The sequence below is a fragment of the Zophobas morio genome, unplaced genomic scaffold (assembly GCF_036711695.1).
Source record: "Zophobas morio isolate AGI-343-1 ecotype UQ-CSIRO unplaced genomic scaffold, CSIRO_AGI_Zmor_V1 ptg000021l, whole genome shotgun sequence".
NCBI lineage: Eukaryota > Metazoa > Arthropoda > Insecta > Coleoptera > Tenebrionidae > Zophobas > Zophobas morio.
The window spans coordinates 706,812-734,309 of record NW_026972126.1 but is presented as its reverse complement, the minus strand read 5'-3'; the positions used below and the strand labels follow the sequence as shown (position 1 = coordinate 734,309).

The following is a 27,498-nucleotide window of genomic DNA, read 5'->3' as shown; positions in this document are numbered from 1 at the left end:
TTTCTTTATTCCCTCCAAGAAATTGATGACATCAGCTCAAAATTTTGCTGAATAACTTCTTTCTTAAATGTGCAAAAAAAGATGAGTCTATACTTGTGATTTATCACAATAATATTATTTTTTAGATTTGCTTATACGAGGTGTCTCAAAGAGATTAATGACTGAGTCAATTTATTTTATTAATTAAATCAAGAATTGCAAAATTGAATACTTTAAAGTCTTGTAGACGTTTTGAAGTTATCGTAAGCACGGTCAATTGTTAATCAAAATGCATCTGTTTATCAACTCCAAAGAAATTGATGACGTCATCTCAAAATTTTGCCGAATAAATTCTACCCAAAATATGCAAAATATGATGAGTCTATAATTGTGATTGATCATTGTATTAATATTTTTACTTCCCGAGCGCAAGCTAAGGAAATATAGTAATCGACCCTTTTCATGACCCCTACAGTACGAAAAAAAGTAGTCTCCCGTTTCCGTCTGTCTGTCTGTCTGTATCCATTTTTATTAGATACGTAATCTCCGAAACTGCTGGACCGATTAGTGTCAAATTTTGTATGTACATTAAAAATATCATGTAGATGATTAAATTTTGATAATCATTCCCATCACCAATTTGATGACGTAATTTCAAAGTATCCTATGTTTATTTGATTTTACTGTTATACAACTTTTTTTTGCTCTGGACAACATATTTTCTTTTGTTGTTCAGGAAGTAATACTAAAATCTTGCGCAAATCTGCGATAGATTTAATGTGTGATCTGTTCAACGGAGTGGCGAACTGTTGTGAAGCGTTGACTCCTTTGGCAGTTCAAAAAGTAAAATGTTAACGAAATATGCGATTAATTTATTTTATCATTGAGAATGGTATTAGTTTCTTTACTGTTATTTTCTTGAATTTTTTGTTAATTTATTGATTTTTTGTTGTTCCCTGTAATTGGGTCCTCAATAACCTGTGGGGAATAAATTAATATTATTATTATTATTAATATTATTATTATACAACAATATATTCCTATACGTATTGTCTACGTTTCCGCTTTGAATTCTTCCCTAATCGTTCAAATTTTTGCAAAAACATAATACACAGTATACTAATACCAGTTTAAAGTATCGGTCGTGGTGTATCGGAGAAGTGTGTCGAGCGCGGATCGAAGCCCTTATTACTTTTTTTTTCAAGGACTTGTTTATACACCGGAAGAAAGTTGGTTTATTACTGCTGAGAGGTTATGTGCTTGAAACATATTTTACATTGTCCGTAGGTACTTGTGCAATTTGCGCTTCCACGGTGCGGGGGCTGTGAGAGTGTTATATATGCTACCGGTTTTTATTTTTTAGAGGTTATCTTAAAACAAGCATAGCAAAATCTAATTTTATAATTTTTAAGAAGCGGGAGATAATAAATTTCGATCAATTTTTTAAATTTCCATGAATAGATTAATTTATTTTATTGAATAAATCAAGAACAGTTCACTCTATTTTTTCGAAAATTTGGGGGGGATATAATACGTTATTATGAGTATTACTGCACCAATCTAAGTTGAAATACGTGTTCTAGCAAAAATGATGATTGACGTCATCACAAAATTTTGTAAAGTAAAAACGTAGGCTTCTTTGCATTTACTTTAATATTACATATTTACATATGTTTATTTCAACTTATAGCGGTTCTTATCAAAAATATAAAATTCGCAAAATCAAATTTTATAATTTTTTGAAAATACTGGATATATTACATTGTGTTTAAGAAGCGAGGGAAATTGTATCGAAACAACTTGCGCCCAATTTTTTAGATTTGCTTAAACAGGTGTACCAAAAAAATTAATGAATGGCTCAATTTATTTTATTGATTAAGTTAGGAACGGCTCACGCCATTTTCCTGGAAAATTTTGTAAATACTAAATACAAACTGTTATTTTTACTATTACACTGCACCAATCCAAATTGACATACGTCTCCTTGCAAAAATGTTGATGAGGTCATCACAAAATAGTGTAAAGGGAAAACTCAACTCGAAAATGCTGGACATGTTTCATTTTAGGTGCGAAGGAAGTTCTGTTGAAACAACTTTCGACAATTTTTTTTAACTTATAAATGCGTTAAAAAATTAAAATTCGCAAAATCAAATCTTATAATTTTTCGAAACATCTAGATCTGATGTACTGTAGGTACTCTATGAGCGAGGAAAGTTGGTATAAAATATCAAAGATGGTTTTGGAATTGAGAAATTTGTGAAATTCTCGTGAATAACCAGGTACCTATACCCTCAAATTTTGTAACAAATTGCGTGATCCTAGTCATTGTTGTTAATTTTAAGGATAAGTCTCTGCTAGATTAATTTTTAATTTGAAGGGAAAGCATAGACTAAAACAAATAGGTACTTGGGCAAGATATCGCTGCCTTGATTCATTATGGAACCCATCGTTAACCATAAACAGTTGCTAATACTCCAGAGATTTTCAAGTTCATCCGGGTTTAAATTGCAGGGATGAGGATTCTCCCAGTCACCAGGTGCCATTCTGAAATTAATTTTTACAAATGTAAGTTACCATATAATTAGTTATTACCTAATTATACCTTGCCACAAAATATAAAATTACCGAAACGGTAAGGTATAATGTTACTGTATACATCCAAACCTCTGCAGAGAGTGGATTGAGAAAAGCAAACATACTAACGGTTGTTTTGGGTTTTTGCAGTAAAATTCCAATACCTTCAACAAAAATACCTAGTGAAAATTTTCTTAAAATAAGAATTTCATGGGCAGAGTCAATAACAGTAAGACATCCGGATTTGGTTTGTGCCAAATTTGAAAAAGGTTTCGACGTTTCACCCACCTTTGTTAGCGTATCTTTAGGAAATGACGAATACGATGAAGAGAGAAGAAAAGGCAGACATTTACCTTCGGTGCAGCTCGATGCTTTTCTGGTTCATCATCGTGAAGATGCCTATTACGAAAGCGGGCGTTAAAATTCAAGACTGTCCAAACCCAGACATCTTATTGTTATCAGTAGTCAGTAGTCAAGCCCATTAAAACTATACAGGGTTATTCAGCTAAGATAACCCATTTGTGTTTTTAAAATAGGCAACCCATAATACCGATTCCACTTGATCCTGGATTACAAAAGATGCTTCAAAATTGGATTGTATCAAAGTTTGCTTATAAGTGTATAGAAACGTCAGTTTCAGAAAAATGCGTATGCATCCTTACGATAATAACGAGAAAACCGACATGATTCTTATTTACCGAGAATGTCGCAAAAATGCAGCACAATTGTATGTCCGAAGATACCCTGACCGTGTGGCCCCAACACCCAAAATTTTCAAGAGGCTAGAAAATGCCTTGCGTAGCAAGTGACCTGCTAACAAGAGGAAAATGAACCAGACTGCGACTAGCTTGGCAAATTGAGTAGAACTTCTTGCGCACGTTAATGAAAATCCTCATATGGGACAACCAATTGCTATTGCTAGACAAGCAGGAATTAGCCAGTCTGCAGAATTTTAAAAATAAATAAATTTCACCCCTACCGTCTGCAGCTGGTGCATGAAATTCGACCCACAGACCATCGTTTTTGTGTCATTCTCCATAACGTGTCCATAGCTAAGGATTATGTCTGTTTTCTCGTTATTGAATGCATAGGCGTTTTTCTGACACTGACGTTAACTGACGTTTCTAATCATTTAGCAAACTTTGATACGATTTAATTTTGAAACATTTTTTGTAATCCAGGTTCAAGTGGAATCGGTATTTTGGGTTGCCTATTTTAAAAACATAAATGGGTCATCTTAGCTGAATAACCCTATATAAATATAATTTATTTTATAAAAGTGCGGATAAAATTATGCAACTCATAATACACATTTTTATGCTAACTTGTCCACTCGTTTAAAAACTATACTATAGAACACATTTATTCCCTCTAAAACATATTATATCTCTAATCAAGTTTTTCGACGTTTTAAAGACGACGGTACGTCAGAACAAAATAATAAGAAAAAATTGGACAAAGGTTATTTCTATAGAACTTCCCTGGCCCCTGAATTAAAATAAAACATCCAGCTTTTTAAATTAATAATGTTATTTAAATTAATTTAATTTTACGAATTTTATTTTTTATGAGAACCCCTATAAGTTAATATAAAAATATATACATATATAAATGTTAAGAAAAAAATTTTAAATGAGTTTAATTTTAACAAAATTTTATCATCATCTTCATTTTTACAAGGACAGGTATAACAATTTTGATAGGTGCACTGGAAATAATTGCAGTCTTTTAGATCCAAATTTTTAGGAAAACGGAGTGATCAGTTCCTCATGTAATTAATAAAATAATAGACTCATTTATCAATTTATAATTAATAACTCTTAATGTTTATTTTATTTGATACAACTACTGTAACTTTTTTATTCTGAAAGATAAATATTATTGTTCTTTTAGCAAATTTGTACCATCACATAGATCTTTTAAAATGATACAAATTTGCTAAAAGAACTATATGTTTATCTTTAAAAATAAAAACGTTACAGGGGTTGTATCAAATAAAAGAAACAAGTGGTAGACTTATTATATCTTGCACATTTTAGATAGGATTTATTGGACACAATCTTAAGATGACGTCATCAATTTTTGTGGGTTGTTGAACAGACACATTTTGACTAAAAGTTCACCATGTTTACGATAAGTTAAAACATTTGCAAGAATTCAAAGTCAAAGCATTCGGTTTTGCAGTTACGGATTTATAAATTACAATAAATTGACCGATTCATTAAGGTTTTTGATTCACCCTTATAACCAATTCTAAAAATGTGAATGCAGTGATAATCATAAGTATACTGATCAAATTTGGCCATTTTAGATAGGTTTTATTTGGCAACATTTTTGATAACATCATTAGAGAGCGGATTTATAAACACAAAAAAATTAAGAATAAGCGCTTAAATAAGCACAACATTTTCAATAAAAAAGTTTTATTTTAAGCAAAAAAGCATTAAAAACATAATCATATCGCACTGTGAGAGCAATACTCACGTAACTCAAAACCAGCGTGTTTTGAGTAATGGTGATTTAAAATTCCCAAGTTCGTATATATTATTTGTATCTTAAATACCAACGGTTTCGAAATACATTATAGTCGTATTGTCAATCTACTATTAATCGTGTTTTTATTCCTTTAGAGTAGAACCTTCTACTCGTTATAGAAAACAAGAAATTTTGACTTACGTGACTATTGCACTGCTACATCATATCAAATATTTTGGCTTGCGTGTTAATAAATTTAAGACAAGAGCAAACTAGCAACACATTGTAATGAAAAAAATATAACAAAACACAAAACGATCACAGTATTAATTCATTTAACATCTACACTGACGGGCAAAAAAAACCGGCCACCCTGAAAAATTTCGCAAACCACTTTAAAACTTAATTTAAATAGTGATCGTTATTTTATTAAAGAATCATTCACTATTGACACATGTTGTACAAATTAGCACAAAAAAGAAGACAATTAAACGCCGAATTAAATTTAATTTAACGAAATAACAGAAACAGACCAAGTACGATATTTTCTTAAAAAAAAAACAATAAAGGAGGCTGTTGTTGTAAATAGTGTTTTTCATCATTTTGTGGGTATTGTTGGTGATTTAAAAGCGACGGTACGGTTTTCAGTTTATATTTTGTTCTTTACTGTTCGAGAGTGCGAGGAAGAAGAAGGAAGGGTGTTTAAAATGGTACATAGGTAAGCTCGGTTTCGAAGAGGTGGAAGTAGGTAAAAACGGAGTTTAGAAAATTCTAGAAGGGAAAAGAGAAAGTATGTAGGAGCGTAGGGCAGGTAGACGAAGGATAGGAAGTATTTACATTTTTACAATTATTTGAATACGCTCAGGTAGAACACCTGATTTTGTGGGAACGGTTGTTCCTACAGTACCCCCCTGCTAGTGTTTTTTTTTTTTTTTTTATGAAAAACCGCTTTGCAGGCGCTCCGGGAAGCGCACCCGTCTTCCTGACCTCGTGGTTCTCGCTGTTGTGGAAGCTGGCATCTCGTCGTCGTCGTGGGGTTGATCTGCGAAGGGCGCTGGTTCGTCTGTTGTGGGCGTCGTCCTCGTAGTGTCGCGGCCAAACCATGACGTGGGCGTGTCGTCGTTGAGTATGTACGCGGGTTTGAGCCGATCTATTGAAACGGTGACATCTCGACCCTTGATGTTGACGACGAACGTTTTCGCCGATCGCCTGACGACTCTGAACGGACCGTCGTATGGCTGTTGAAGCGGCTGCTTGGGACCGTCGTGGCGTACAAAAACTTGTTCGGACGTGGCGAGATCTTTAAAAATGAAGGTCTTCTTTGTTCCATGGCGTGTTCCCTCACATGGCTTCAAGTTACGCACGTGTTGACGTAACTCTTTGACGAAGTTTGCGGTGCTGTTGTCTGCGCTGTTTTCGTCGCGTGGGATGCCTAGGAATTCACCGGGCAGGCGGAGAGGTTGGCCATATACGAGCTCCGCGGAGGAACCCTGGAAGTCTTCTTTCCATGCCGCTCGAATGCCGAGCATGACGGTGGATAGGGCTTCAGTCCAGCGATTATTCTGGTGGCACATGATTGCCGCTTTTAACTGTCGGTGTAGGCGTTCAACCATTCCGTTGGCTGAGGGGTGGTAGGCTGTAGTTCTCAAATGAGTGGTTCCTAATAAACAATTTAGTTGTTTAAATAGGTACGACTCGAATTGTCTACCTTGGTCGGTGGTTACTCGTAGCGGGGTGCCGAATCGTGCGATCCATGTGTCGTAAAAAGCTCGTGCCACGGTTGCTGCTTCCTGGTCGCTAATGGGTACGGCTTCTGGCCAGCGGGTGTACCGATCTACCATGGTAAGGCAGTAACGATAACCCTCTGAGTGTGGCATAATTACTATGTCCAAGTGCACGTGCTCAAACCTCGCTGATGGTGGCGAGAATGTACCGATGGGCGAAGAGACATGGCGTGACATTTTCGAACGTTGACACTCTACGCAGTTGCGGGCCCATTCTCGACAATCTGATTTGACCGATGGCCAGACGTAACGTTGCGTCACCAGTTTTACGGTGGCTTTAACGCCTGGATGGGATAGACGATGAATCGACTCGAATGCAGCTCGGCGAAATGACTCGGTGACGTAAGGACGCGCTGTTCGCGTGGAGACGTCGCAGAGTACCGATACGTCGCAGCCTGGGATTCGTACCAGTTTGAGCTGCAGGCCTGTATTACCTGTTCGAAATCTCTCGAGTTCCTCATCCTGCTGTTGTGCTGCTGCCAGAGCTTGGAAATCAATCGAGGTTTCCACAGCCTCGATACGAGAAAGAGTATCTGCGACAACATTTTCGTTCCCTGCTATGTGGCGAATGTCAGTCGTGAATTGACTGATGAAGTCCAGGTGTCGTATTTGGCGGGGCGAGGACTCGGTATTCTTCTTCTGAAAGGCATACGTGATTGGCTTGTGGTCTGTGTAGATGGTGAAAGACCGCGCCTCTACCATATGCCTAAAATGTTTAACTGCGAGATAAATGGCTAGTAGTTCTCGATCATAAGCCCCGTAGTTTGACTCGGTGGGACTCAGTTTTTTGGAAAAGAAGTCCAACGGTTGCCAGTGACCGTCAACCTTCTGCTGGAGGACTGCTCCGACGGCGAAATCTGACGCGTCCAAAAAAATAGCCAATGGTGCGTTTGGCTCGGGATGTGCCAATAATGTGGCTCCGGCGAGGCTCTCCTTGCACGCCTCGAATGCGGCCACCGTTGCTGGTGTCCAGTTGACCGGAGTTTTTCCTTTGACGTTGCCCTGGAGGAGGTCGTTCAAAGGTGCTTGCGTCTCTGCCGCCTTAGGTAGGAATCTTCTAAAAAAATTCAACATACCCAAGAACTGACGCAACTTTTTTACTGTACTTGGTTGCGGGAAGCTGCGAATTGCTTCGACCTTTTCTGGAAGTGGACGTGTACCTGCGCCGGAAACGAGATATCCTAAGAATTTGACCTCTGACTGGCCGAAGACGCATTTCATGGGATTGATAACGACGCCGTACTCTCTCAAACGCTGAAACACAGTTTCCAAGTGCTGGAGGTGTTCTTCTGGTGATGCGGATGCGACGAGGATGTCGTCGATGTATGCATAGCAAAAATCGAGACCCTGCAACACCTCGTCCATGAATCGCTGGAACGTCTGCGCTGCGTTACGTAAGCCGAACGTCATGAATTGAAATTCAAACAAGCCGAATGGGGTGGTAATGGCAGTCTTCGGAACGTCTTCTTCTGCGACCGGGATCTGGTTGAATGCGCGTACCAGATCGATCGTTGAAAATATGATTTTGCCGTGTAAGGATTGCGCAAAATCTTGGATGTGCCTCACCGGGTACCTGTCGGGGCAGGTTCTCGCGTTGAGGGCACGATAATCTCCGCATGGCCTCCATTCGTCGCCCTTTTTGGGCACCATGTGAAGCGGTGAAGACCATGAACTTTGGGAAGGGCGGGCAATTCCTAGCTGGACCATGGCGTCGAATTCTTTTCTTGCTGCCTGGAGTCGGTCGGGCGCGAGTCTTCGGGGACGTTGCGCAATGGGAGGGCCCGGCGTGGTTACGATGTGGTGGCGGGTGGAATGTTTCACCGCCTTAGGGGTTCCGTCTGGACGTGTGACATCGGGAAACCGTTGGAGGAGTTCGTGGAACGGTGAACTTCCGGCGATGGTTTTCACGGACGGGATCTTACACTCAGTCACCTCTCCGATGGAAGTGAGTTGGGTAATTTGATCGTGTAGTCGCTGGTTTCTTATGTCCACCAGGAGTCCGTAGTGAGCCAGGAAGTCGGCTCCGATAATGGGTTTCACCACGTCCGCGACAACAAATCTCCACGTAAAATCGCGCCGTAAGCCTAAATTCAACGACAACGTGATTGTTCCGTACGTCGCGATGACGGTGCCGTTTGCCGCGGAAAGTTCATATGCGGACTTCGTACGCGGTTTTGGTAGCAGGGCATGCGGGAACACACACAGATCGGCGCCGGTGTCGATGAGGATTTTTTTTCCTGTTGTCCTCTCGGTGACGAATAAACGGCTCGATGTTGTTGTAGGGGTGGTGGGGCAGGCGTCAATAGCCGTCTTTAACGACTGCCCTCGGCGTTTCCCGCCGGTAGGGAACTGTACCTACACGGCTTGTCGCATCTTCTTGATGTGTCGCCGAAACGCCAGTGGTAATAGCAAATACCGCTGTCGCCTTTCGTTCGATGACGGGATCCCGATCGCGAACGCGAACGCGACGATGTCTCTTGCCGCGAGTCTGAGGGCGAACGGTTCTGGGGCTGCGATACCTGGGGGACTTCTATTTCAGCCAGCCTCTGTAGGAGGACCGCCACGGTGTCTTCCATCCAGGTTAATTTTTCCAACTCGGCTGATGACAGGGGCGCGGGTGAATTCGCGTTTGACGCCATAGTTTTTATTTCACTCGAAATTCCGCACTATACTCGTCGCGATCACTGGTATAATACTCACGTTTTTTTCTTCTTTCAATCACGTCGGGGTCACCAGTTGTGGGTATTGTTGGTGATTTAAAAGCGACGGTACGGTTTTCAGTTTATATTTTGTTCTTTACTGTTCGAGAGTGCGAGGAAGAAGAAGGAAGGGTGTTTAAAATGGTACATAGGTAAGCTCGGTTTCGAAGAGGTGGAAGTAGGTAAAAACGGAGTTTAGAAAATTCTAGAAGGGAAAAGAGAAAGTATGTAGGAGCGTAGGGCAGGTAGACGAAGGATAGGAAGTATTTACATTTTTACAATTATTTGAATACGCTCAGGTAGAACACCTGATTTTGTGGGAACGGTTGTTCCTACAATTTGATTATAAGTTTGGCAATTAATAAACGTTTTCACGCGAAAATAATTCCGTTAACTCTTACAGACGTCTTTCAAATTGTGCGTTTAATTGGCTTCTTTTTTTTGCTGATTTATACCTTATATGTCAATAGTGAATGGTTCTTTAATAAAATAACGATCACTAGTTAAATTAATAATTTTTAAAGCTTCGTTTTGCGAAATTTTTCAGGGTGGCCGTTTTTTTTTTGCCGGTCAGTGTACTGTGGCTAAATTGTTATAAAATGTGTTATAATTGTATTTAATTCGTTTTTTACACATAATTGATTCAGTCCATCGTATTTTTTTACGTATTGCTAAAGGACGTTCATATATATTGTTTAATCATTTTCATTTAAATCTGATGCTGCCGTTGTCGTGATGTTCGGGAATTGATTGACTATTATTTCCTGATATACTTCCTTTCTATACGAAGTTAGAAAATTCCATCGGAATTTTTGACAAATTTTAATTTTTTTATTTCGCTCTAATTAACTTTCCTAGCTTTCCTATTCAAAGAAAAATTTATTTCCATGTTTTCGGTCAATTCTTTACTATGTCAGAAGACATTGTGCATTTGTTGTGTTCAATTTGTACCTAAATTAGTAGGAGTATCAGATTATTATCAACATCGACTGAAATCTCATAGCTTCATAGCTTACGTGCATTTCACTTTAGTTTTGAGATACGGCAGTCTTGCATTAAGTGCACCCGTAATGTTCGGAAATGCAATACTAACATTTTGATGAATTTGAGCATTACGCAACTATTAAAAACCATTTATACTTACATATACTAAAACTACATTAACTTTTTTATGCATTAATGATAAATTTAAGAATTCGGCAAATTTTGACTTACGTGAGTATTGCTCTCACAGTGCGATATTACAAATCAAAGAACACTTCTTAGAACTTTGGATAAAATGTTATTACAATAATCCTAGACTTTATATTTTACACCCGTATTTCAGTTTTCTTTAAAACAATTTATGATTGTAATATGTTCCAAGTTGTCCACTGTAAAATTTTTTCGCCCATCATTTAAAATGTGTTTAAAATTGGAGAATGTGCGTTCAACATCCATACTCGTTGTTGGCGCAAATTTGAATTTTGCAACTAATGTTGAATCTAACTCCAAATTTTCCACCTTCTGGCCTTGTAAAACACGAGCAACGTCGGAAAGAAGACCGAAACCTGCATTTTTATTTAACACTTCGTCAAGTTTTTGAGATACTCTAGTACCAATATCACCCCTTACTGCGTTTGCTTGTTGTTTAAATTCTTTCACTAAGTTTATGGCATCTACCAACAACATGTTGGGTTTTTCTAACTTTTCTATTACCTCACATACGAATTGATAATTGCTTCTTAGAAAAGCTAGATCATATCGCAAATCTTTGTTTTCCAAAATATTTATGCAATCTTTAATCGATTGAGAAGAATCTTCGCTAAACTCCGTAACTACTTCCTCAAATTCTTTGATATATTTGTCATAATAAAATGTTGCCTGTAACCATGTTCCCCACCTCGTTATAATCGGCTCTGGGGGCAATGGTATGTTTGGAAAATTTTCCTCAAAATGTTGCACTCTTAGTGGGGCTTTAACAAAAATCTTTTTACCATTTGCCACTAATTTATTAACAGTAGGAAACTGCAAACGTATTCCTTCAGCCACTCTGTTTAAACCGTGGGCAATGCAACTAGAGTGAATTATATTGGGGTACAATATTTTTAGATTATTCCCTGTTTTCAACATATATCGAGCTGCATCCGAGATCATCAATAAAATTTTATTCGCCGGTACGGCACTTGGCAAACATTTTCAAACTTATTACATACCCTCGACTAGGGAAATTTTCATTTAAGATTCCAACAATTAAACTTGCCACGTATCTTCCACAACTATCGGTTGTTTCATCGACAGCGAACCATAAATAATTATCTTCAATGCGATGTTTAATTTCGTTGTAAACTTGCTGAAACACTGGGCCTACATAATTTTTTCGGAGAGTACTTTCAACCGGAATATGTCGATTGCAGTGTTTTTCAAGGAATTCTTGAAGAGTGCCTTTCTCCAATTTTTTTAAAGGTATATTGGACTGGATCATCATTTTACATAAATCGAAATTAAACTGAAACTGCTCATCTTTTGTGGAAGTAGATGCAATAGATTCATGTATGGTCTGCTGTTTAATTTTAGAAACTTCAAACATTTTCGTCCTTTCTACATGAAGAGTCGTTCTGACATGTTGCGTCACGTTATATTTTTTATCACTTTGAATCGAAAACAACGTACATATACAGGATTAACAAAGGAAAATAGATAAAAAAAATTAGTGGGCTTACGGTTTTCACACAAGCTCGGCAGAATATTTTGTTGTTTTCTAATTTTAATTCTGGAAAATCCCTTATCCACTCATCCGGCGTCGATTTTACTTTCGCTATTCTCTTAAAATATCAGTAATATTACCAAAAAGAACTCAACATGTAACAAGGGAGAACCACGTATAACACTGTACTACGACAGATGCGATAGACTGATGGTTGTGAAATAACCGGTTCATTTACTTAAAAGTTTCCATTAGAAAAATTTTAAGGTGGGTAGTTGGGTACAATAATCCTTTTTTCTAGAAAATCTTCAACGGTCTTGCCGCAAAATGCCGAAAAAGAACATCTAGTTAAAAGCTTTAATTCATTATCAACGGAAGTAAAGATTTAAAGTCATAAAATCTATGGAGTATTTTTCCAATCCTATAATAAAATTTTATTACCCAAACGACCGGAACCTATTCACAGAAAGGGTCTTGAGTAAGTGTACTTCAATGGTCAAGTCCAGGTAAAATGCATACGATACGATACGCCTAACCAACAAGTATTTGTCATCCCGACAAGGCCGGCATTTGAACAAAATATGCATTAAAACTCATATTCGTCGAAAAAAGCATTAAATAAGCATACAAGTTTTAATATGCATAAAATTGAAAAAAAAGCAAATAAGCATAAAAAAAATGTGTCAAATGACTCCAAATTGTATCATAGTTACAGATATAAAAAAGTTTTGAAGTGCTTACCTTTTTCACAAAAAGCATTAAACCTAGAAATCCGCTCTCTAGACATCATCAATTTTTTGGGATCGTATGAACAAATAGGAGTATATTTTTATTAGAAATTTACGATAACCTTAGAACGTCTGCAAAATTCCAAATGTTTTTTGTCCACTTTTGATTTTTTTCCAAAAACCTGGATGTGTAAAAACTCAACAAGGATTAGTAAATTACGGGTGTAAGTATATGTTATTCTAATAATTTAAAACTCATTTAGTATGTACAATTTTGAGTTGAAGCTCTATTTTTTGAACTCTTTATTGCAGAATAACTCCTATCTAGAGTGTACAAAATATGATGAATCCGTAGTTATGGTTTATCATTAGTGCTAAAGTTAGGCACAGCGGAAGTGATGGGCAATCCCCCAGACAAATATTAAAAACGACGGCGCGACGTAAGGCGATAAATTTGTCTGACTGTCCAGTCTCAACCACGTCACAACCTCAATGGGGCGCTCGGACGGCAATGAGAATCACTTCCGCGATGCTGAGCATTAAATCATTACAATTATATTTTTCAAAATTGCTTATACAGGTGAGTCACAAAAATTAATGAAAGGGGAAATCTATTTTACTGATTAAATCGAGAACGACTGACTCAATATTTCCGAAAGTTTAGTGTTCAGTACTGTTACTGTTAGTATTACACTGCATCTATCCACATTGACATATGTGTCCGTACAAAAATGTCGATGACGTTATTACAAAATTTTGTAATAGAAAAACCTTCCTGAACAAGTTTATATGCACAACACGCTTCTTTACCTTTACTTTAACATTACATACATATACAGGGTTAGTCACGAGAGAATTACTTCTGAAAATTATTTTTACGCAACCCAAAATACGAATACCGTGTACCACTTGATACTAACTGATTTTAAAATGAAATGCTTAATCCATGATTGCTTTGAGTTTGGCAATCTCATTTTGACAATTGTGGAAAAGGAGGTTACGCGAGTGTCCATGGTGGTACCGCAGCCAGATCTCCTCCGGCGCCGCTAATAAATTTGTCAGTGTGCCTCTTGATCTTTTGCAACCGATTAATCACGAGAAAATTATTTCTAAAAATTCCTTTCACGACATTTTATTCAAAGGTTACAACATAAACTCAAACAAGTAAGTAAATAATTTAACTACTAATTTGTTGAAAATGTTGGGCATTTTGGGGGGATGCTACGGCTTTTTTGTAAATGGATGGTCGAAGAAGCCCAGAGGTTGCAGATTTGCACTTCGAAGAGGCTCTAGGTGACGCAGAGATGGCGAATTAACACATGCACATTAGCGGCGAACAACATTGGTAGAGCACTTACGGTTCCAGTATAGCCCAGATTGATCTGACCGTATGTCGTCGGGGCTCTAGAGCCGAGTCAACGATGAAAAAAAATGTTAAAAATTAATTAACGTCAAAGTGACACTGCCAAAGTCAAAGCAATCATGGATTAGGCATTTCATTTTAAATTTAGATAATATCAAGTGGTACAGGGTATTAGTATTTTGGGTTGCGTAAAAATAATTTTCAGAAGTAATTTTCTCGTCACTAACCCTGTATTTATTTTAGCTAGTAGGGGTTATTATAAAAAAAATAAGATTCGCAGGAAAAGCTGGATATACTTCAAGGCGAGGGAAGTTCTGTCGTAATAACCTTCCACCAATTTTTTGTAAAAATTACTCATTAATTACTTTAGCCTGTTGTAATGAAGCGAATAAAGCCTCCTCCTTCTGTAATTGTATTTATTGGTGCGAACCCGAAAGTATCAACCGGTCAAAGAACTACCCGATATAGAGTTGACACGCTAGACCACGATAGGTTTCAGAATGTGCTACAGGAGGAAATAGAAAAGAGTAGAGGAAATAGAACTCCAGACAAATTTATCGCAACTTTAAAGAAACCTTGCGAGACGGCCATGCACAAGAAGACCTTCAGAGCAGGCACCAGAGCGGTGTACTGGTGGACGGCGGAAATCGGGGAAGCTAGGGACCTATGCAACAGGAAAAGAAGAATTGTTACAAGGCTGACAAAAAGATACGGCACTAGAGGTAGGGTACAAGTAGCGGAGGCGGAAAAGGAATACAAAGAGTTAAGGAAAAAACTTAAACTTATGATCGTAAGAGAAAAGGATAAGACATGGAAAGCACTTCTCGAAGAGGTAGACAATAATGTCTGGGGCCGCGGTTATAAGATCGTAATGAAAAAGCTAAGGAGTCCTGACAAGATTCCATTAGAGACGGCCAAGACGGTTGCAAGGGCATTGTTCCCGTCGAGACAAATAATGGACTGGACTATTCCAGAGCCGCAGAGCATGACACCTTTTACAGAAGAGGAGGTCGTCGAAGCTGCGAGAAAACTGAAGCCGGGTAAGGCACCAGGCCCTGACGGGATTCCACCGGACGCTCTCAGGCTGGCCGCGATCTCTCAGGCAAAATACGTAGCCGAGGTGATGAACGAGATATTGTTAACCGGTGTTATCCCTGCCATGTGGAAAAAAGCGGATCTGATCTTGATCAAGAAGCCCAACAAGCCTGGCAAAAGTCCATCAGATTTCAGACCGATATGTCTTCTGGACACCGCCAGTAAGTTGTTCGAGCAGCTAATCAAAAAACGCCTGCTCCAGGAAATCGTACTGTCGCACCGGCAGTACGGCTTCCGAGAAGGAAGATCAACGATTGACGCACTCCGATACGTGTGCGAAGTGGCGTTGAAAGAAAAAAGAAAGACGCTCAAGACCAGAGGATTGGTAGCATTAATTACCATCGACGTCAAAAATGCTTTCAACACCGCCAGATGGGATCTTATAATGGAAGAATTAGCAAACAGGGCTGTCAGTACTCCAATCAGGAGGATACTCGGGAGCTATCTGGAAGGCAGGAGTATTGCCATTTGCGGCGGAGACAGCAGTGGCCAAATAAGTACAATGTCGGTGTCAGCCGGCGTGCCGCAAGGCAGCGTCTTGGGTCCGACGCTGTGGAATATATTCTATGATGGAATACTAGAGCAGAAGTACTGCAATGGGGCGGAGGTAGTGGCATTCGCGGACGACCTCGCTCTTTTGGTAACAGCTCGAGACGAAAATAATCTGATGATGACGGGAGACGAAGCACTGCAGCAGATAAACACATGGATGGCAGATGCAGACCTGAAAATCGCATACGAAAAAATCGAAGCTATCATGTTAAGTGGTAGGAAGAAACACGAGGACATAGTGTTCAGGATAGGTTGTACGGATATTCCACCGTCTAGAGAAATAAAATATCTGGGAGTAACCTTGGATAAAAATCTGAGCTTCACCAGACATCTCCTAGCCAGTGTGAATAAAGCCAGTAGGGCGGCAGCAGCTCTCGGACGCATCATGCCGAGAATCGGGGGCGCGGCTGAGACAAAAAGACGCCTACTCTACGCGTCCGTAGTATCAATAGTGATGTATGCCTCAAACATCTGGGGAAAAGTGCTTGAGCTGACCACCTATAGGGACAAGGCGTTCAGCCTACAAAGAACGATGGCAATAAGGATGTGCAGAGCATATCGAACAACCTAGTGCCAGGCAGTTTTGGTGATAGCGAGAACAGTGCCCCTGGACCTATTGGTCAAAGAACGCGAGGCAGCACGCAACAACATGACGGAAGGAGAAAGAAAAGCGGCCCGGGTGGAAACAATCTGTTTGTAGCACGAGAGATGGGGCACCAGCGAGGCAGACGTATGGCTGCATAAGCTGATGCCGGACATCTCCCAATGGTATTGGAGAACACATGGTCAGACAACGTTCCATCTGACGCAGGCGCTCACGGGGCACGGCTGCTTTCAGTGGTACCTTTTCAAGATAGGAAAGGCCGCGAAGGGAGACTGCGTGTACTGCGGTGACCCCAGGGACGACGCAGAGCATACCATCTTTTGCTGCGAAAGATGGAACAGCAAACGAGAGAAAGCCAGCGCAAAGACGGAAGGAGCGAGTATCGACGTCGAGACCATCATCCCGTTGATGCTCGAATCGGAGGACGGGTGGAAGAATGTGAGCGAAATGATTGTGGCAATAATGTCTGAAAAGGAGGAGGATGAGAGACTATGCCAGAGAGGCGAGGGCGATAAAGGTTAGGCGGCAACGGATGCAGACAAGGAGCGACCAACCGCCCCCCGAAGCAATGCTTTTAGGGCGGTCCCGGGGGGTCGGGATAACACCAGGTCCATGGAGGGGTTTTAGTGGGTAGGGCCCCCCTAGAGGGGCGGAAGAGTCCCACACCTCCCCGCACATCGAGCCAGTGCGGGGAGTGCGTAAAAAGCATTTCCCCTCCCCCGAGAAAAAAAAAAAAAGGTTAGCGACAAGATCAAAGACCTCCTCTAACTGTGGTCCTATGACCCCGATCATGGAACTGGATTCCAATGGGAGGCAAACTACTTGTTTTCTGCAATCTTGCGTGCAGTTGTCTACTCACGTTTACTGTGGGATGCTTTCTTACCCGATAATACTCATTGTAAATTTGTGCGGTAACAGTCGCATTCCCTTTACAGTCGTCAAAAACCAGATAAATACATATCATCATATTCATTAATAGTCCAGTCAAATTAGCGATCAACCTCGGAATGAGAGGTAATAAGCTGAATTTTCGTATATACCTTCATTTTAGCGTTCTAAAAGTTGTCTCAAAAGTCTCATAAAATCTCGTGTCTGCGTCGTAAGTTATTCAAGGTCAAAGGTGAAGAAAAACAGTTTTTTGCGATTATCTCGGTTTCTATTGCTCCAATTATGTTAACATCTATTATCGTAATTGTAGAGCATAAAATTTGGGACAAATTTTATTTGAAACATTTTTTCATGCGCTCAATCGTTTTTGAGATAGAGGGCAGTGAGCGCCCAGCGCTCATCCATACGTACTGTAATGCAATCAACCGTGAATATCTGTGAATACTACCTTTAATATGAATAATTTGTATTATTTATCAGTTAATACATTGCATTTAATAACATTTTACATATTTTCAATACATTCATTTAATGATAATGATACTTACCTACTTTGTGGAATTAAAAACTCTTTAAATGAAACACTTATTGTATGTATGTATATCTTAATTTATTGAAAGTAGATTTTAAGTAGAAAAATAACTAAGTACTTTATCTTTCAAATGTGTAACTTTTTATATATTAGATAATATATTAAACTTGTTATATTATTATATATCTAAAAGTTATATTAATTTTTTCAAAGTAAAAATTTAAGGAAGTAAAACGAGTTAATATACACTGCGTTTCAAATAAAATGCACCACCTAGAAGGAGTAGGTGTAGAATGTTGAAATTTGGTGGAGAAGACTATTACATATAGACAAACATTTGATTAAAATTTGAACTAAAAACTACAACTTGTTTAGATAATATACCGGGTGTTATTCGATTTTTATTAATTTTTTGATTATATTTTAAAGACACTTGAGTAAGATTCTTTTGCAATTTGACTTGACATTTGTCATGATTGTGCTTGCAAAAATGCTACGAGTTCGCACCAGAGGTAATTTTCAACAGATAACACCTATTGAAAGAGGGCGAATTATTGGGTTGCTTGAGGCTGGTTTACCATTTCGGGAAATCACTAGAATACTAGGCCCAACGCATTCTACGATATTAAGAACAAGTCGAGAATGGAACAACGAAGAGCTACAAATGCGTCTCAGGGGTACCGACCGTTTCAGAGTAACCCAAGCACGCGAAGATCATTTGCTAAGAAGAAGTGTTATTCAATACCCTTGGTAACCATAACGATCAGTCTGGGTGGACTGGATGACAGCAATTGGGCACAGAATCCGAGGAGTACCATCTACCACCAAATTCGTTCCTTTGGCTTGAGATCTTATGGTCCAAACTGTAAACTTCCCTCACCACAAGAACACAAAACTATCACTGCTTCACTGGTACTAAGACAGGCAGCAAGGGCTGCAATAGTGGAATGTCATAATGTTTAGAAACGAGTCTAGGTTTTGTTTGTGGCACTCTGATGGACGCATACGTGTTCGAAGGCCTCGAGGCCAAAAGTAAAATCTGGAATTTGTACAGAGACGTCATACCGCTCTAACACCTGGAGTAATGATATGGGGTGGTATACACATCTGTTGAAGTACCCTCTTAGTGTTTATTCCAGGCACGCTAAATGCCCAGCGTTACATCGATAACGTGTTAAATCAAATTCTTTTTCCTTACCTCTAGAACCGTCGAAGAACATCTTTTCAACAAGATAATGCGTGGCCTCATGTGGCCATATTAACTTAAAGAGTGTTTGAAGAAAATAACGTCAACTTCTTACCCTGGCCTGCCCGATTACCAGATTTATCAACAATCGAACATGTTTAGGATGTAATGCATAGAAGGCTGCGCAATTTACCACATCCTCCAAAGATTTTGGAAGAATTGCTACAACAAATTCAAAATGCCTGGAATGAGATACCCCGACAGGCAATAGATCATCTCATTTTAAGCATGCCTAGAAGAATACAGTCTCGTATTCGCGCACATGTAATTTTAACACATTATTAACATTTCTTCTGTTAGACATTTTATTTTTTCTTTGAAATTTTAATCAAATGTTTGTCTATATGCAATAGTCTTCTCCACCAAATTTCAACATTCTACGCCTACTCCTTCTAGGTGGTGCATTTTATTTGAAACGCAGTGTATTTTAATTTTATCTTTGTTCAGTACCTGTACATTTCTTACGATTGAAATTGAATTGCAGTGAAAATCTAGAAATCTTTAATAATTTAAAGAACAAAAGTATTAATTTTCTTCTTCTTCACCGTCATCTTCTGGACGTTTGGGAATTTCTGTTTCATCGTCATCATCCTCGGTGCCCTGAATCGTTGTTTCCAGACCTTCCAGTTATAATCACGATAGAAAAATAAGTATTTAAAACCTTACACATTTTAAAGATATATGTAAATAAATTGAGATATACAATAAATATTTCATTAAATGCGTTTTTAATTACACAAAGTAGGTAAGTATTATTCAGTGAATATGTTGAAAATATGTAAAATGTTTAAATACAATGTATTAATTGATAAATAATATAAATTTTTCAAAATTCAAGGTAGTATTAATAGATATTCACGGTTGATTGCATTACAGTAAGTATGGATGAGCGCTGCGCGCTCACTGCCCTCTATCTCAAAAATGATTGAGCGCATGAAAAAATATGTCAAATAAAATTTGTCCCAAATTTTGTGCTCTACAATTATGATAATAGATGTTAATATCACTGGAGCAATAGAAACCGAGATAATCGCAAAAAACTATTTTTCTTCATCTTTGACCTTGAATAACTTACGACGCAGACACGAGATTTTATGAGACTTTTGACACAACTTTTAAAACGCCAAAATTAAGGTGTATACAAAAATTCAGCTTATTATCTCTCATTCCGAGATTGATCCCTTTTTTATCCTAAAATGACTGGACTATAACTACGAACATTTTGAACGTACGTTTTTTAAAACTTTGGCTATTTTTGATACGTCAAACATCTTTAACTGCTTGCTCAATTTTCACTGATCTGTACCGTACCCTTGTTTTATATCAGGTAAATTATTAAGACCCACCACTGACCCGGAAATGACCGGCATTCAGGCAAGACTTCTATCATTACGGGTACTAAGACCAAGTAATGATATGCATTGATAAGATTAACAAAACAACTTTCGATATTCTAGAATTACAGCATACAAATTAGTCTGCTATTATTCTCTAATCTCACCCCATCCCCAAAAGTCTAGCGTAACTACCGATCATTTATCCGCGCATCACTTGGAAAGTGACCTACACTACTCTGACCTACTGGTGCTAATCTAATCTGACTGACATGATCAGACTGTTCGCGAAACTTACGAACAATATGACATGTTCCTAACAAAACAGCTTTTTGAATTTTGACAATTATTGAATCATTCAAATGCAAAGACTTTAAATTCTCAACTAAGCTATTTGGGACTACACCTACATTAGAGATAACTAGGGGTAGAATTGAAATTTTTTTAAGATTCAATATGGATTTCATTTCTATCGATAATTGTAGATATTTTGAAATCTTGGTGTGGTATGTTTGAATAATGTCAATGAGAATGGCTTCGTTCGTGTGTTTTTTGATAAGTATAATGTCTGGTCTGTTAGCTGTAATGTTTAAGTCTGTAAGTATTAATTAATCATATTATTATTAGTTACTACGTTCCACAGGTCGAAACCCAATTACTAAACATACGTAGGTACAATATTCCTTCAGTGTGAAATTTTAAAATTCTTGTACAACAATAAATCTTATTTCTTTGATACTAGAACTGAATAGATTGATAGTTCTTTGTGCAGAGTTACCTAATCTCAAGATGTTGTATACAGGTGAAAAACGTAGAAAATCCGTTCGAGGTGTTGACATAAAAAACAATTGTTGCATTCTTGTTGTAAGAAAACGGCTATTAACATAGAAATTAATTTGCATTAATAAGGCTGGGCAGTTGATTTGGAAATTCAAAAGTTTGTGAAGGAATATAATACTACTAAAAATATAAATATTGTTGTCAAATTATTACAAAAACAACACAACCATATTTTTACTTCCCGAGCGTAAGCAAAGGAAGTATTGTAATCGAGTCCGTCGGTCGACTCTCTACTTTTACGTTTTCTCGATCTTTCATGACCCCTAGAAGACGAAGAAATAGGTCTCCCATTTCCGTCTGTCTGTCCGTCTGTCCGTCTGTCCGTCTGTCCGTCTGTCCGTCTGTCCGTCCGTCTGTCCGTCTGTCCGTCTGTCCGTCCGTCTGTCCGTCTGTCCGTCTGTTGTCCCGGATTTTTATTAGACAGATAATCTCCGAAAGTACTCGACCGATTGTTGTGAAATTTTGTACTTATATTAAGAATATCATGTAGATGGTAAAACGCTAACCAAAATTTGTCTAATCATCCCCACCACTAATGCGATGACGTCACTTCAAAATTGTACATAGTAAATGGGTTTTCAATTGTATAAAATAACATAGTCCTACACATGTAGTTTACAACTCTGAATCGACTTTTCACCCGAAACGTCCAGATTTTTGGAAAAAAAATCAAAATTATAAAACAATATTTTGAAATTTAATTTTTAATCTGCTAACCAGAATGCTTTGAAATGTTGCAGATGTTTTAAGGCTATAAAGAGCATCATAAATCTTTAGTCAAAAAATATTTACTTATCCCCTCCAAAAACTTGATGACGTCAGCTCAAAAGTTTGTGGAATAAATCATATCTAAAATGTACAAAATATGATGAGTCCGTACTTGTGATCTATCACTCCATTCATATTTTTTGGATTTGCATATACAGGGTGACTCAAAAAAATTAATGAATGCGTAAATATATTTTATTGATTTAATCAGGAACTACAAAACCGAATGCTCTGAAATCTTGCAGATGTTTTAAGGTCATAAAGAGCATAATAAATGTTTAGTCAAAATATATTTACTTATCCCCTCCAAAAACTTGATGACGTCAGCTTAAAAGTTCGTGGAATAAATCATATCTAAAATGTACAAAATATGATGAGTCTGTACTTGTGATCTATCACTCCATTCATATTTTTTGGATTTGCATATACAGGGTGACTCAAAAAAATTAATGAATGCGTAAATATATTTTATTGATTTAATCAGGAACTACAAAACCGAATGCTCTGAAATCTTGCAGATGTTTTAAGGCTATAAAGAGCATCATAAATGTTTACTCAAAAAATATTTGCTTATCCCCTCCAAAAACTTGATGACGTCAGCTCAAAAGTTTGTGGAATAAATCATATCTAAAATGTACAAAATATGATGAGTCCGTACTTGTGATCTATCACTCCATTCATATTTTTTGGATTTCTATATACAGGGTGACTCCAAAAAATTAATGAATGCGTGAATATATTTTATTGAGTTAATCAAGAACTACAAAACCGAATGCTTTGAAATCTTGCAGATATTTTAAGGTTATAAAGAGCATCATAAATCTTTAGTCAGAATATAGTTGGTTATCCCCTCCAAAAACTTGTTGACGTCAGCTCAAAAGTTTGCCGAATAAATCCTATCTAGAATATACAAAATATGATGAGTCTGTACTTGTAATTTATCATTCCATTCATATTTTTTGAATTTGCATATACCGGGTAACTCAAAAAAAAATATATGAAATCTACTGCGAAAAAAAACACAATAGGCATGCAGTCGTCACGTTTCCAACAGCGAGGGAAGTACTGGCTAAACTCTTTAGACCAATTTTTATACACTCCAAATGCAATATTAACTAAAAGTTTTATATTATTGTGATAATGAATATGTTACCTAGTTCTTAAACGTAGCAAAAGAGTTCATTATCACTCCACCAAAATGTGAGAAGGAATTTTTTTACTTTTTATTTCGGACTCACTAGTTGATTGTTAACTGCGTAGCATAGAGTTAATCCGCCATTTTCCAAACACCCGGTATAATTACCGTGAATTGAGTCATTCACAGCTTACGATATTACTTAAATTTAAAGATAAAGACAGAGTAATCAAAGTATACATACCTAGTCTCATGAAAGGCATACTAAAATCCACAACGCTTTCTCGAGATGGTGTGATCGTCAAGTCACTGATACCAAACTGAGCATTCTAAAAAAGAAAAAATTGTTTTTTAAACTTCAACAACGTTCTTATAACCTCATTTATTATGTCTCCAATAATTCCATCCCATGTTTGCGCGAGTTCATTATATAAACCATTAGATCCACCCTGAACTACTTTAATGTTAAATTTGAAGTTAAGTTTTTCAGCAATTTTGGTCATTAAATCTAGCACATAGCCTTCAAATTTGTCATTTCCCATTTGATTTTCATGATCCTTTTTCAACATTAAATAAGGTGACTCTAGCCTACAAGACTATCGCAGTTATTATACACATGTTGTTTATGGTACTTTTTCAAACCTCGAAGAAATATTTTGAACCCTAGTTTGCAATGTTTCAACACGCTTTTTGTAGCTCTCCTCGGCTGTACGAAAAAAATTCACAATATCTGGTCTGATTGAATCCCATGTGGCTATAACTTTTTCCCTATTTCCTTCAACTAAGTAAAGAGTAAAATCTACCCTCCTTCCGTTTTGATCAAATGGCAGGCGAGAAGAAGATTTGGTGTAGTGCTACAACTGGATTTTTTTAAGAGCCACAATACTTGCAGTCATCATACGTTTTTTATGTAAGATATTATGTCAGATCCATATTTAAATTTTTCCTGGCCCTTACACGAAATATTTTTAGATGTTATGTTCCTATCGTGATACATGTAGTTGACAGCTTGCATCAATAAATTGATTGATTCATGTATTAATACTGTCTCAGTCTATAACTGTACTACATGTAAAGTCATGTACTATTTTATAAGTAACAGTTACCTTTAACATGTATGAATTGGACGTAAGCATATTGTTTAAAACTTCCTTCACATAGTCTCCGTTGGGATCGATTACCCTGACAGTTGTAATGTTGGCCTCAGTATTGAGTTTTTCAAGATTCAACGTATGAGCGTCCTAGAAAATATTATATGTTATAAATTAAACATTAAAATTTTAAAATTTGCCAAAAACATGTTAAACTTTTCTTAAAAGTTTAAATGCTCATGAAAATGCAGGCAAAGTTATGTGAGGTGTACAGAATGCGTACATACTGAAAACAATGAGACACTTCTTGTGTACCAAGCTCCCTTTTGATCTTAAAGATAATAAAGTTTATTTCAATAGACCGCGAAAACCTCAGATGAACTGAAAGATTGGTGTAAGATTATCTCGACAGAACTTCCCTCCTAAATAAAGAACAGTGAAGCAAATGCGGCTTCTTCGAAAAATTATAAAATTTACTTTTGTAAATTTTATTTTTCTATGATAAACCCTATACATTAAAATAAACGTACGTAATATTCACTTTTGTGAATTTTAGAAATAACGTCATCCCGTTGTTGGTGGGGGTGATTAGACAATTTTTGGTTAGCGCTTTACCACCAATACAATGTCCAATTATATATAAGAATATATGTTAGAAATTTTGCATACAAAATTTGACGACAATCGCTGTAGTAGTTTCGGAGATTATTTTCTAATAAAATCTTGAAGTTAAAAAAAATAAAACTTCTTAGAAGTTAAATGTGAGATTGTCAAATACTAATAAAAACTACGGTTTCTGGCAAATTTTCTAAAACGAAAATATTTTGTAAAATTTATGAAAACATTTTTGCGTGTTGTTTTTCTACAAATTCTCCCTCTCTAGATGATAAATAATAATTCTAAACGCGTAAAATTTAAAATTCGCTTACCAATGAAGAAAGAAAGTAAGTGTGTGCAAATGTCATCAAACCCACTTCTTTTGCTTGTTCCAGAACTTGCAGCGTATTTTCAGTTTCACAGTCTACTATGATTTGTTTTTCTCCAGAGTGTTTAATTTCTTTTAATACCGACCTGACGTCCTCTTGAAAATTCAACTTTTTGATAATTATAGTATTCCTCGCTTGGATATCACTATATTTTTGAAGCTTAAATACTTCTTGCAATCTTAGAAATCCTTGAAAATTTTCATATAGCACTATAAAGCTTGGCCACTGCAAACTTTCCACAATTTTTGCTAAGCCTAGCGAAAGTAAATTAAAATCAGGATGTAAGTTTAGTGACGTTTCCCGTCCTAAATAAGAATTGTATTGACGCCAGTTTGTCTGAATGTAAGGAATATTTAGTTTACAGGTAATAGACTGGATCATAGGAGAAGCTGCTTCTGATTCAGATGCTATTATTGCTACAAATTTGGAGTGAGCTTCGAACACACCACACAATACATAGAAACCAAATTATTTTTAACTGGTTATTTTATATTTAAAAAAGTACTTACGAACTTGATTGCTTTGAAATGAATCCTCTACAGTCATACTTTCCACGACAAAGTTCACAGTTTCTTTTTTGTTGTAAGCAGCTTTCATCATAATACTATTTAACAACATCGGTTTAATTTCATTCTTTATGTTATCTTTTATGTAAAAGCCTGCAAAGGTCTAATAAAAGTTTTTTTCCTTTGCTTAAAATGATCTCACCTATATTAAGCGTTCCCTTAGTCAAAAAAACATTATTTAGCAATACAAAGTAATAAATAAACTTTTCCATTTAAATCTGTGGTATTCTCCGAAACTGTGTAAAATGCTGAGACACTCAAACCAACGACATTTTCACCAGAACTAAAAATATTGGAATGAACGACTCGCATTAATAAATCTATAGATTTATTTTTAGGTGAAAGGACATTGAAACAGTAGGCCAAGAAAATATTCTTTAAACGAGCACAAGTTTTAATCTATAAAACATTATTGCAAAGATAATGTAAAATTTATTTTTCGTACAATATAAATATCCTTATAATATACAACGTACTTAATTTTAATTAGACTGAAATAAATCCACAATTTCGTCCTCATATTTTTGGAATTTTTCAAATTTATAAATTGGTCTCGAGCCAACAGTAGTTTATGGTGGGTTGGAAATTTGGAATGAGAAATTATTTTCAAAATATCATGTTTCCAAGACATGTGTTTTTAAAATTGTTTATGTATCGGATTCTTCGAAGTGGAGGTTAAAAATTTAATCTGAAAGGTAAAAAACTTAATATTTAACTCCACATTTGTGCAGACCGTCGTGCATTGGAATTAGCATCTTCGCGGCGCAGAGGCTGAGAGGGTGTCATTTACCCCACTGGAGCGAGGGAACTTCTGCCGAAATAAACTTCGACTAATTTTTGATTAAGAATTTAAACTGTACTATTTTTCGCTTACTTAAAAATAGTTAACAAGAAATGGAAGTTTGTGCAATTTAATTCTGTCATGACTAATCTAAATCTAAAAAATATGAATGCAATGATTAAAAGTCTGTTCATATTTTGCACATTTGCGAAAGAATATATTCGGCAAAATTTTGAGATGCCGTAATCAATTTTTTGGGGTGGATAAACAGATACATTTTCATTAAACAGTTGCCATGCTTACAATAACTTCAAAACGTCAAGATTTCACAATATTCAGTTTTGCAATTCTTGATTTAATCAATAAAATAAATTGACTCAGTCATTAATTTTTTTTCGCACACCCCGTATAAGCAAATAAAAAAAATATTTATGCAGTGATAAATCACAATTATAGTCTCACCATACTTTGCACAATGCACATTTAAGATAGCATTTTTGCGGAAAAATTTTGGGGTGGCGTGATCAATTTTATAGGTGGGGATAAGAAATTATATTTTGATAAAAAATTTACCATGCTTATGATAGCTTTAAAATATCTCCAAGATTTCAAAGCACTCGACTTTGCAATTCCTGATTAAATGAATAAAATAAATTCACGCATTCATTAATTCCATCCTGTATAAGCCAATCCAAAAAATATGAATGATCAAAATATATTTGCTCAACGCTCCTAAAAAATTGATGACGTCACCTCAAAATGTTGCTGAATAATTCCTATCTTAAATGTGCA

General features: G+C 36.9%; 1 protein-coding gene across 5 annotated transcripts in view; it reads right to left on the bottom strand.

Moving 5' to 3' along the window:
- LOC135132727 (glutamate receptor ionotropic, kainate 2-like) overlaps positions 1-26,192 on the bottom strand; it is a 28,181-nt gene extending 1,989 nt beyond the window's left edge. The window contains exons 1-10 of one of the 5 annotated variants that reach the window (XM_064060913.1): positions 26,068-26,192; positions 25,869-26,018; positions 25,303-25,793; positions 24,389-24,523; positions 24,184-24,336; positions 23,925-24,136; positions 23,660-23,870; positions 23,527-23,611; positions 2,582-2,717; positions 2,386-2,523 (exon numbers count right to left, since the gene is read on the bottom strand). In XM_064060913.1, coding sequence (XP_063916983.1) covers positions 2,386-2,523; positions 2,582-2,717; positions 23,527-23,611; positions 23,660-23,870; positions 23,925-24,136; positions 24,184-24,336; positions 24,389-24,523; positions 25,303-25,793; positions 25,869-26,018; positions 26,068-26,137 — 1,781 coding nt within the window. In that variant the 5' untranslated portion in view covers positions 26,138-26,192. Of the gene's footprint in view, positions 1-2,385; positions 2,524-2,581; positions 2,718-23,526; positions 23,612-23,659; positions 23,871-23,924; positions 24,137-24,183; positions 24,337-24,388; positions 24,524-25,302; positions 25,794-25,868; positions 26,029-26,067 lie in introns of all 5 variants that reach the window. The other 4 variants (XM_064060914.1, XM_064060916.1, XM_064060915.1 and 1 more) reach the window with 4 other exon arrangements.
- Positions 26,193-27,498: the final 1,306 nt, after the last annotated feature.